Here is a 12,873-nt window from a genome sequence, read left to right as displayed (position 1 = left end):
TATATGTTTTAACTGTATTTATTTTTTGTGAAAGGTACAGTATAAAACACAGAAAGTGGAAATAAACAAGAAACAAAAAGTTTTGCACCATCATCTCTTCAGTCATTTCTACAGCAACAACTACTACAATGAAATTACCCTTAGAAATCATGAGTAAAGTATACATCACCTCACACACAACACACCATATACAAAGTACTTAATGAACGCTGTGCGTGCTTTATAATGTGTTTTTCTACCATACAGAATAATCTAAAGCATTAGTTACGCATTGGTTTGTGCTAACTGTTTTTCTTTCTGCAAAATCAGATTTTTTGAAGTCAACTGCCTCAGGATGGATTCCCATTTACCTTCTGACATGTTAACAAATCACCCAAGCACAGTGAGTTCAAGAAACCTTCCATACCCTAAGGACATGAATGTAAGGTCCCAAGGCCGTTTAACTGTCATGAACAGCAGGGGAAGAACCCAATTGCAGGCAGTGGGGAATGAAGGGGTTAACAAGGACTTTATTTAACAAAAGATAAAACACAAAACAAGAACCCACGTGGGGGTAAAACAGTAACAAAGGATAAACAGGAACATAAACTGACTAGACTAAACTAACAAAGACTTAGTACAACACTAGACAAAACTACACTGAACTAACACTAACTAGACTTACTGAAGGAACAGGAACAGGGTCAGGGGTCAGGTAACAAAAACAGCACAAGGCACAGATGTATAAACAGAGACAGCAAACACAATGACCGACCACAGGACAATGAAACATGAGGAACTATTTAAAGGGGAGCAAATCAAGAGGGAACAGGTGCGGGACATGAACTAATTAACAAGCAATAACGAGACGAAAGGGCGGGAACAGAGACGCGACACCGGAGAGAGAGGGAATGTGGAAGGCCGAAACTTCTCTCTCCACATCAAACAAGGGATCCTGCCGTGATTCTGCCATAAGATCAAGAAAGCCATGACAAGATGAGGCAGAATCATGACATTTAACTGTGCAACAGCAAAACTCTGCTGAAAACATCATGATGCATCAACTCAAATGTGTTAAGTTAGCTTAAAGCTCCACTGTGTAAGTAACAGGACAGAATGTTTTTTTCCTTATCATGATGTGCCCTGGGCAACATATTTACCTGGAATTGACTTAAATGTGATGTATCCAGTTAAAGAGATAAAAGATGTCTTCTTTAGGAAATAAACCTAGAGCAGGAACAGACAACTTGTCAATTTCAACAAGAAATAATTTGCAGAAACAAATGAAAAGGTTCAAATGTCAAAGAGCTGAAATGATATCATATTTTGTGGATACTGCTCATCTCCAGTTATATACAGTATGTAGAGTTATAAATGTAGTTTATAGGCCTTCCAGAGTTAACATGCATGCAGTTTTGGGCGTTGATGATTTAGGTTACTTTTTACCTTTAACCTGAACATTTCATGTAGAACAGCTTCTTTCCTAAACATGACAAAAAAAGGATGTAAATATACAGTCATGCTACATATATCACTTACCCCAAGAATTTAAAACAGCTCAGGTCTCCAAGTGAAATTTCATGTGTGGTTTAAAATTATGACTCATGACATCACAGTGTTAAAATATGTGAAATATATACCTCCTGAGGCACTGCTGGGTATTTACTCTAATAAGCAGGTGTTTGTTTTTTAACATCGGTAAAGAAAACATATCATTAATGTATTTGCGGACAATGATACAAGTAACAAACAACATACAGTTTACTTACCATTAATCTCAATGATAAAACATTGTGTTGCTGGGTTTGCTGTGCAACACAGTCTTGCGGAAATTTGTGATATAATCACGAAATTCAATCCATTGATTTGTGTTCATAGACACAAATATTCACCTTTTTGTATCACTCAGCACAATTTTGAATACAAAGTAAAGTTCATCAACACAATCTGATGGGAATTCATACCTATTTTACTTTGTACAATCTAATTTGTACATTTTATTATGATTTGACTTTGCATCTGTGACGTTATAGTTTTAGGGGCGGGGTTAGGGTAGGCCTTTATCCTTGCTTTGCCACATCGAAAATGTGTCTGTTTCAGCAAAATTTGCCTTTTGCACATGCGATTTTAGGGTCAGGGGTGGCTTATAGCCACCTCGTAAAATATGTACTGTACGACTTACCCTGATATAAGGTTATAAATCTATAAATATATGTATATTGAATTGATTCAGGTTTCATCTGAATCAGGTGTCTGATTACACTTACTGTACACATGAAACTATGGGGCATATAAAGTTACAAAAAAATAATAAACAGAAAGAGAAGAAAATGCAAATCTAACACATTTTAGATTAGAGATCTGCACAGATATGATCTCAACTAACTTTAAAAGATGGATTGTAGAATGCTTTTTAAAAAGTTCCCTTCAATATTTGTTGACTTGTTACCTTTCCTTCTCTGTTTGATCCCTTTAAAAAAGTTTTACAAATTCATACTTAAAGTGAGAAATATTTTTTTATTTTAGAGATTGAAGCATGGGCCTTAAGCATAAAAGGTTTCTGCAATCATGAAAAACATAAATGCAGTAAAATATGTTCCAACCTTTTGCCTTTCCCCTTTTGTGTTCAGTAACACATACAAATTAAACCTTTTTTAAATCATCCTGTAAGTAGCAACATATAGTTTCTTGTTTTTAAACTTTACAAAGCACTAAAAAACTTTAAACATTATGTCTGGTTTTTTAACTATTTATTTTGAAGTGTGAGAAGGCTTCTATTTCTGAAAAAAATTAGCTTGGGGACAAAACTCTAGTTTGGACCTGCAAATTTCTTTAAGGATTTTCCTTTGACACCTGCCTTGTGTGTAGTCTTAATAACTGTAGCAATGCTATAATCAGTAAAATTATGTTTTCAAGAAATATTTTCATGCTTTTACAATGTGTGTGTAACAGCTGAGATGTAAAATGTTTAAAGAAACAAGAATTATCCATGTCAGAATAACCTCCCTCCCTTCCACAAAAGGAGGTTTAACTCTATGAGTCCCAGAGCATTCGACCGGTTACTGTCAGGAAACTGGCACACTGAGACTGAGACGGTAGAGAGAGTATTTCTTTATAAGAGACTTCTGGCCCTCGATGAAACCTTGGCTCTTTTGCTTCGAACACTTTCCTATCAGGATATCACACACAATGAGGATTTAGACATACGTGATTGGACTGGATTATTAAGGAGATAGATAGTTTGTCAGTGAACAATCCGGTAAGGGTTAATGTGAATATACTATAACATTGATTCGGCAGAATATAGTAACATAGTCTTACTCTATATACTATATGCTGCTGCATATGTATATATTATATATTAAGAGTTTGGTTAAAAAATTAAGATAACTTCCTTTTTAAAATACCTTTTTAAAATTGTTCAAAAATAATGTTTTTTATCATGTTTTTATTGTGTTAGCTGTATTTTTTTAGTTATTATGACTTAAATCAAAACAAACCAACTGCAGTTTGATTGATATTAATTGGAATGCACAATAAAAAAACAGGATTTTTGAAAAATTCTAAAAATGGAGTTATCTCATTTTGGAACCAAACTCTGCATATATACTGTATACACAACTTTATGGTATTGTATGTAAGCGTTTCAAAAAACTGCCACTGTGTTGAAAGTTCAAAATACCATTGTACAACCAGAGATGTTTTGTTTTTAATGAACTGAGCTGCAAATTCAATATATTCTCTTGCAAATACGCACTTTAGTTAAGTGTCCATACACAGTAAAAAAATGGTTTTCTCTGTTTTTCTTGTATATTTGCGGTCGTTTCTGTAATTTAACGTTTTTTGACAATATTTCAAAAATAGAGTGTAAAAAAATCCCTTAAAAAAGGGAAATTTTCCAGCAGCTGGGGCGCGAGGAATATACAGTAGGCTACTCTAAAGTATTTTTAATCCCGTAAAATTACATGTTTTTCCTACTTTTCTTGTAAATTTGTAGTCTTTTTCTGTAATTTGAAGGTTTTCGACCATATTAAAAAAACTGTTAATAAAACTGTAAAATTACGTAAATTATGTAAATTTACAATTGTATACATTATATGCGAAAAATCTGCAAAAATTTAACAGTAGAATTCTGTAAAATTACGCTTTTTTACAGCATAGTTAATGCACTTGTTTTTCTAAAACATAACTGAGCTGTTAGCCACCACTGTTGCCAAAAATAACAACAAACACAAGATCCCAAAGCTTGCAAAGATTTGATGAAAATACAATACTGTTATTATTTTTATAATGATAAATATGGATAAATTAGTTACAAATGATTGGCTCTTTACGATTGCCATACAACCAGAGGTAAATAAATAATTTAATTCCAAACAAATAGTATAACATGTTTTATTTGTGTAGACACAGAAGGATGCAGTGTAGAGTGGTGCTGTGTCTCCTGCTGTTGATGTTGTCCTGGAGAGTGAAAAGCCAGAGCAGAAGAAAACACAGACAAAAGCCTAAAACCAATGGCATCCTAAATGAAGTCAAAAGTAAGAAGCCCAATTATGAACATTGTATATATTCTATTCCTTCTTTTTTATTTTAATCTATTTATTTACTGTATCTCTTGCTTTTGTCTGTATGCCCGTCTACTCTACTTCAGTTTCTTAATGTTATTCTTACATTCTTCTACATTATTAGCTCTTTTTTGTCCAGTGGAGGTGGCTTTCTTGGTGGACAGCTCTGAGAAGGCCACGATGCTTCTGTTTGAGAGGCAGAAAGATTTTGTGTTGCGTTTCAGCACCAGACTGATGCAGCTGCAGGTGCCAGACTGGCGGATGCGAGTGAGACTCGCCATCCTGCAGTACAGCAGCACAGTCTCTGTTGAACACAACTTTCGAGACTGGCAGGACATTGATGTTTTTCAAAGCAAAGTGTATGCTATGTCCTACATTGGCCATGGGACCTACTCAGCTTACGCCATCTCCAACGTCACCCAGCTGTTCACCAGAGAGACCGACGCCAGCAGTCTGAGAGCCGCGATTCTGCTGACGGATGGGGTGGACCACCCACGCAGCCCCAGCACTGTGAGCGCAGCCGCAGATGCCAAAAACCGCAACATCCGTATGTTTGCCATTGGGCTGTCGGGACCCAGGCTAGATGACCAGGATTATGATAGACTGAGATCTATCGCCAGTGCACCACCGCAGCAGCACCTGTTCAGCCTCATTGACACACAGCTTGATGATAAACTTTACAGAGAAATGGTGAGTATTTGGAGTCTGGGCAGCGATAATGGTGAGATGATGCAATCTGTGAGCCAATCGGCTAGCACATCGATGTGAATGAATCAAACTGATTGGCTTTCAGATAATTCATGGCCAATGGCAATGTACGTTTATTCTACCTCTACATTAAAATAGTCTCATTGGCGTGCCATAAGCAATATGCTTATATATCAGAGGTCTAACAGTTACCCACCTCCACCCCCAGCTCCACATGTCTAGATCTGTTTGGGGGGGATTTTGTGCCTGACATTGCAGCAGCATCACTTGTATGCTCACAGCATCATACTAACATGCTAAAACGTATCCTAAAAGGCATCATGGCTGAAATAATATTGTTTAATCTGTATTACAGTAATGTAATTTTAGTATAGTGTTCTTTTCACTCAGTGGTAGAGACACATACTGTTAAAAAATGTCTAGCCTGAATGTACTGTTAAACTCTTTGGATAAAAGTGTCTGCCAAATGCATTAAAAAATCTTGTCAGGATATAACTTAAATTAGAATGTAATCCTAAACATCTTTAAATTCTATTCATATACTGTACATACAACATATCATCTTCAATTCCAGAGCCGATCTGAAGTTGCGTAGGGCCCTGCACCACCAGGGGCCCACTTGAGTACTGAATCAAAAACACTATAATGTAAACAAGACACTATATTTACAACAACACGAAGCAAAAGAACAAGAAGGCATGTGTTTTGTACTATTTTCTAGTGGTTTTAGCTAGTTAAAATAATGGTGAGCTAAACTCACCAAATATGGTTCCCCACCAGATCTATCAAGCTCGCATCCATGAAATGAGTTATTTAAAACATCAATTTCAGTCAAGGAATTAGTTTAGCTCAAAGGAAAATACGTATAATAATCATGATCAAATATACATATTTTACAGTCTCTGATTAGTAATATAAAGCATAACAATACGTGTATACATTCGTCCCGCGAATGCATCAATGATATTATATACTTTACATTATCTCATGGCCATAAGTAACGTGACTTTACCAAACAGGATTTACAGCAAAGGTAGCGTAAATCGAAACACAGTAAAAGGGACCAAGTTTGTGAGCGTGAATACAGAAAACCCATCACAAATGAATATATATGGTTGTTTATTAAACTCTACTCTACATGGTAAAAAAACAATTACGATCGCATAAACACAAACAATACATGAAACATGGATGCGCTAGGTAGCGCGGAGAGAGAAAGAGAGATAAAGTGAGTGAGAGAGAGAGAGAGAGAGAGAGGGCATGGCAGCGATTTCTGAACACAAATAAAAATCATCTTTAACAAAAGAGGTACAAACTTAAACGCAGCTATTCTATATATAGAATCAGATACTTGCGAGCTCTTTGCTGGACCAATATCCGTATGCGCGTGTAGAGATGGAATTGTTCAAAAGGTTTTGGAAAGGTCCGGGCCTCGTGATCGGCCGCATGGCTTAGCCACGTGGCAGCAGAAGTCCATTGTTCCTTCTTTTCTCCCAGTGGGGGGAAAAGGGCAGTCTCCGAAGAGATGCCATGAACCAAGTTTTGAGGGCCGGTATATAGCAGAAGAGATGAGAGAAGAAGCTTTTCAGAGCAGGCTCGATATTTAACCTCATGAGAGGGCATGCCCACCTGAGTTTGAATCGACCAATCAGAGTTGAGCAGGGAAGAGGTTCTTTGTCCACTCAACAGCTAATTTGCATCTTTATGACCTCCTGGCAACTTTACAAAATACCATTCCAAATTATAACATAATGAAAAGAAAGTGTTCTATGGTCACACAATATACAGTATATAAACAAGGAGGAATTGTAAAGACAAACATTTATATATCAAATATGCTAAGGTTTGAATTGACCCTTCGCTAAGCCACGCCCGAAAACCGCCACAGGCCAATCGTAGTTTAGCAACCGTAACTAGGCGCGGGAGGTCTGTCAAGCTTTCGAGCGAGGGAAACATGCCGAAGCGTTGTGCGTATGGATTGTTTAAATCTGATAGCCAGTATCCTAAAAGTTTGGACGGGGTGGTGGAATTTTTTCCCTTCCCGAAACCTAAAACCCAAGGGGAGAAATGTTGGACGTGGATCAAGCAGTGTGGAAGGCCTCATTCACAACTAAATGTGGGACATTCTAAAACGCTTAACGTGAAAAACGCTTAACGTACCTAAACAGCGATCAAAGAAAACCAAATTTCTGTCAAACCTTCCTTGTATTAAACACTTGCTGCTGTCAAAAGTACGAGCTCTTGTTCCGCGGATAAAGTGAATATCACGTTAAGCGTTTTCTCCCCCATAGAAGTCCATTATAAGGAAACAGCTTAACGTGGCGTGACGTACCTAAACAACGCACTGTATCATCTCATTTATATTTCTGTCCCTTTTTATCAGAGCTTTTAGAAACATTTGTGCTGTTTTCTTCTAGTTTGCTCCACAGGCTATTAAGCTCGATGTAACAACACTGAAGCCAGGAGTTAGCAACTTTATTGCCTTTCAGCCTCATTTCTAAATATTGGTTTCAGACAGGGCATAAAGAGGCCCCTACTGCACTTTTAAACACAATGCACGGTGGCTTTTGAAGTATTAATTACAACTAAAATAACAGAAATTTGTCTAAGCCAGGTTAAGCTGTTTTCTCTTATAATGGACTTCCATGGTGAGAACGCTTAACGTGATATTCACTTTATCCGCGGACTAAGAGCTCATTCTTTTGACAGCAGTATGTGTTTATTAGAAGTAAAATTTGACAGAAACTTGGTTTTCCTTTATCGCTGTTCAGGTACGTTAAGCGTTTTAGAATGTCCCATTAAAGGTCGACAGGATTAACAAAAACACCTATGTTTGCTCCAAGGTAAGAGCACGCTAATGTTAGCTAGCTAGCTAACTCAGCACGTCATTGCTTGGAAATAATGACGGTTCTTTGTTCATAATGCATATATTTGAACGTAAAATAAGATGATTAAAGGCAAGACGGAAATGTGTTTGTGTTGTTGATGATGTATGGCTCAGCTCAGCATCTCTGGCGCTTGCCAGGTCCAAGGCGTAGATTCGACCCACGACGTGTGAGCAGTAGCCTGGCGCGCTACTAAAATATAAGCAGGAGAATGTTATCATTCATAGGCTTTAGCTTCAATTTTGATTAAATTATTTTCTAATCGGTTGTATTTTATGTCGTGGATATATCCCTCGAATGCACACTGCAGTCCCTTTTGTCTTGCTCTCTCAGATATTTCACATGTTCACCAAAAATGACTAATTATCTCCTTGGGAATGTCTGACACCGGTGCATACACACTATAATACACTTGCCAGGCGTGAAAGCTTGACAGGCGTAGCAACAGTAACTAAGGAGGGCGGGGCTTAGCGAAGGGTCAATTGCATCAAGACATGATTCATTCGGAGGTACGAATACAAACAAAGCCTGAATTACCTTGCCTATTTAACAATTACAGATTATTTCAAAATGGCAAGAGCGACAACATATAACCTAGATATTTAGATATATTTATAGAAAAGGACAGTTGAATCACACAAGTTCCTATTTGTCGGAGAAGTTTCTCTGGTTAGCCTCAGATGTTAAGTTTCAGATGAGACAGAGAGACTTCTCACCTCTGCTTTGAAGCTTAGGAGTCGTAAAATATCCCACAGAGAAACAAAAGGGGGTTATCAACACTTTCGGTGAGAGCACCAACCCAAGTCCAGGCCCCCTGGATTTTAGATCTGACTCCGTCCTGGTTTATGGCGTTTCTTTTAATGACTCCGACCATTTGGCTCATGCTAAATTCTCTACATATTTCCCCTTTTCGGGAGCTGAAGTTCGAGTGTAAACTTCAGCTGATGATGGATAGTTAGATCATGATGGCGGGATGACTGGCTGTTCTTATTGGTCCCCAGCATCTCGACATACAGGCAGAGAATGTTCCCAAGTGGTCGGGCATTGTCTCAACTTGGGTACCTTTTCATCCTTTCCATCCTGCTTGGACATCAAGGGAGAGCAGCCCTGCACCTGTTTGCTGGTTCTTGCAACAGTTTGGTTCGGGTGTTTCCTGTCTCCACGGAGATGCACAGCAGCAGTCCTGGATGAAACAGCAGGTGGGATGGCATGATTGGCTTCCATGCAAATGCCTGTAGTGCTGTGTCATGGGGAGTGGCGTTGACTAGCTAACCCCCCCCAACCTCTCACGTAGCTGAGCAAAGTTATGATACAAAATCTTGTCACTCACATCACGTTCCTCTTGTGAATCTTACCGGGTGCTGCATGCTCTCTGGCCTTCACATTTTCTGCAGTGATTCCTGGGCAGAAGCAGGTGTCACGCTCCGGTGTCTTTCATTGAAGTACTGGTGAGTGGTGTAGGGCGTGACAAGGTTGGAGTCTCTTGGAGTTGTGGTGGTGCCGTCTGACCTCAGGCTGTGGTAAGAGCCGTGTTCTGCTGGTGCTTGGCTACCCCACGTTCTGGTCACGCTGTCAGTGTAGACCAGTGTTAAGGCAGTGTTTGGCAAGTCCAGCTTTCAGATGGAACTCCATTCAGCAAGGGTAAATCAGGCATGTGGTGAAGCGCAGGAGCCATTTGGTGTGTACATGGCACCATCTTGAGCGCTCATTTACATGAGTGGGCAGTTCTTTTTAACAGTGCACGAACCTTGTAGGTGGTGTTCTGTGTAGCCCAGGACGCAGCTAGCTTGGGATGTAATGTCATGTGGTTCTGTGAGTGGGGCCACATAGTTGACATTAGTTCTGCATCATTGTCTTTTGTGAAGAGCAGCTCTAGCACTGGCAGTTGATGGCAGGTGCAGGGCGTGGTCCATCTCCGTGGAGTGGTAACCCGCTGTCATTCTCTTCATAAAGACATTGTTCAAAATCTTTGGTAAATGTACTCACTTGTACAGTATGCACGCTGCAAAAGATGACGTATTCAGTAAAAAGGGGGTGTGGCTTCCAGAGTGGGCCATGCTCCACGTATTCCATTGAATATGTGTGGTTGAAGGCTTGGTCACACTGTGTGTTGAGCTGAACAGTGACCCCTTTTGGTGAATGCAGGTGCTACAGTCTCATTTATTCACCAGCGTGCAAAGCTCTGGGCTGTTCTAGTCTAGTAGAAAGTTCTCGCACTTGACAGGGCCCCCCATGGGGCTGTGATACGCGAGAACCAGGAAGTAGCTGGTTCAGCATTGGTTATTCCATTTCAAGTTCAAGTCACAAGTGTCCTGGGCCGTTGCCGTGGTTGACAGGCATGAGTCCTATGGAAACTGCGCGCACTTGACAGAAGAGGAAATGTCTGATGCTGGTGTTGTTGTGGAGAGCGTGTGAACAGTTTAAAGCTGATGTCTGAGATATCTGCCCATAGTTCCTGTATGGTGCCTGCTAGCATCATGTCACTTGGTGATGTGCCTTTGGCATGTAAGGGCAGGAAACGTTTTGGTCGTCGGCTGGTTCGACCTTGAGACTGAGTTCTCACGACCAGCTGAGATGTCATGCCTGACTTTTGTGACCTGGCAATGCATTTCAGACCAGTTGGCTGGCTGGAAAGCGGAAGTTCCTGTACTTGAGCCCAATTCTTTTGTAATGCTTAAAGTCTCTTAGAGGCTCCAAAACAATTCAGCAGGTCTTTACTGGTGAAGAGAGAGCGTGTGTCCATCCGTGATATGTACATGGGGTTTACATGCTTGTGAAGCCGCTGGTCAGGTGTGTGGGAAGTTCTTGTTTCAATCATACCTCAGTTGATGGCCGTGTGTGTTTGTCTTGGCCTGTTCTGTGTAGTTAGCCATCTGCTGCGATGCGGTCTGGGTGCCGTGCTCATCTTGTGTTAGGATGACTGTCTCTGTGGTCGACAAGCAGGTTGCAGAGATCTGGACGTTTTCTCAGTAGGAGGGCATTCAAGAGGGTTATTCGTTTCTCATGCCACTCGTGGTTGAAAAGAGTCTGATTTGGATTTTTACATCCTCCTGTTGAGGTTTCTTGTGGAATCAGCTCCTTTGATGTCCTCAGGATCTCTGCTAGCTCAGACGTAGTTGCACTGTTTTGCTCTCTGGACAGGTGTTGAGATGAATTCCTCGATGACTGTTGGGCCGGAATGGGTCAACTCAACTCAACTTTATTTATATAGCGCTTTTTACAATTTTCATTGTTACAAAGCAGCTGTACATAAGATATATTGACTATAAGCAAACCAATTAAAGTTGTACCTGCAAAAACAAGAAAAAGGTGAAAACAAACAAGACAGACATACCCGCATACAAAACACTCCACACACACAATATGCACACGTACTAACACAGCTCCTAGGTTGCCAGCTGGGTTTCCACGGGGCGCCGCCGTCTTTCGGGTCTGACGAAAGTGGTCAGCTCCATGTTGTCTCAGGGCATCCTGTCTGGTGCTTGGCTGTTCCCGGCAGGCTGTAACATCTGCTGAGTCTCTGCTGAAGATCTGCTGCTGTGGTGCACCCTCCAGAGACAGTTCTTTGTGATGTGCAGAGATAGGCAAGATTTAAACAGTCTTTATGGAGGCAGCGCTATGTTTTCTGTAGGCCTTATGGGCTGAGTTCCCCAGATATCAGGTGATCTTGGCGGAAGAAGAACTGCTCTCAGCGCAGTTGCCGTGTGCAGATGTTGGTCTTAGGCAGGAGTCCATCGCAGTGCTTAGCCTGGACTCTAGCTGGTCTGGCAGGTGACAGGACTGGATGGTCTGGACATAATGAGACACAGGGGAAGAGAGAAAGGTACAAAGAGCAAGATGCAAGTCCATACAGATCTGCTGAGCTAAATATGTTTGCTATGTGGTGCATGCTTAACTGAGTTGGTCAGTTAGTGACGCAAACTAAACGCTCATTATCCTAGCCGTGAAGGCGGGGGCGGATAAGTGGTGTGGGTGAACACAGGAAAAACTATGAATAATGTTGCTGAAGAGTGTTACCTAGGAGGTCATTCTGTGACTTAGGCTATTCGGTTCATCAACATAATTACCAAGAATTTTACTGATGTTGAGACAGGTTCAGTCTCTGATAGGAAAAGAAAAACAAAATCACATAGGTGAAGAGAGAGAGAGGTTAGGATAGAGAAGGGGGGTTTCCTTGTTCGGGGGTGAACTGGCTCCACACTAAGATCTATGACAGGGCCAGTAGGTAGGGGGCACTATGGAGTTATAGCAAAGCAAGGGAAGTTAGGTAAATCGTGGACAATTGTCCATTCATATAGATTGCCATCGGTCGACTAGGCAGACGAAGGGCTCGTATACCTGAATTGTACGCCAAATTCTCGCTCACTCTTATTATGATTGGGACTTTTTTCCCTTATCGGAGTTTAGGGGCCGTTTTTCCGGAGAGGCATCGTACGGACACCACAAGGGGTGGCAAAGTGCTGCAGGCGTGGACCCTCGCGCCACAAAATGCCTACTCATCCCCTCACCACCTAATCTTCATCACCGCATGCACGAGGAGCCTTTCGCTTCCCCCTGACCGCCTAACTCTGCCATAGTCTTCCTCACGTCCGCAGCGTGCCTAGACTTGCTAGTTTGCTGCCCCTTGCTGCCTATTCGTGGCACGACACCCAAAAGATGCCAAAACGTCTCGCTCGCCACCCTTGCGTCCGCAGAGCGCCTAGAGTTGGTAGATTGCTGCCCCTTGCTGCCTATGC

The 12,873-nt window shown here is 40.9% G+C and overlaps 1 protein-coding gene across 4 annotated transcripts in view; it reads left to right on the top strand.

Moving 5' to 3' along the window:
- col28a1a (collagen, type XXVIII, alpha 1a) overlaps positions 1-12,873 on the top strand; it is a 114,215-nt gene that overhangs the window by 38,016 nt on the left and 63,326 nt on the right. For 2 of the 4 annotated variants that reach the window (XM_057354901.1, XM_057354904.1), the window contains 4 exons: positions 35-153; positions 310-382; positions 4,387-4,517; positions 4,669-5,234. In XM_057354901.1, the coding sequence (XP_057210884.1) occupies positions 4,397-4,517; positions 4,669-5,234 (687 nt within the window). In that variant the 5' untranslated portion in view covers positions 35-153; positions 310-382; positions 4,387-4,396. Of the gene's footprint in view, positions 1-34; positions 159-309; positions 383-4,386; positions 4,518-4,668; positions 5,235-12,873 lie in introns of all 4 variants that reach the window. The other 2 variants (XM_057354903.1, XM_057354902.1) reach the window with 2 other exon arrangements.

Source organism: Triplophysa rosa, linkage group LG16 (genome assembly GCF_024868665.1).
Source record: "Triplophysa rosa linkage group LG16, Trosa_1v2, whole genome shotgun sequence".
Taxonomy (NCBI): domain Eukaryota; kingdom Metazoa; phylum Chordata; class Actinopteri; order Cypriniformes; family Nemacheilidae; genus Triplophysa; species Triplophysa rosa.
This window is presented reverse-complemented; position numbering and strand designations above follow the sequence as displayed.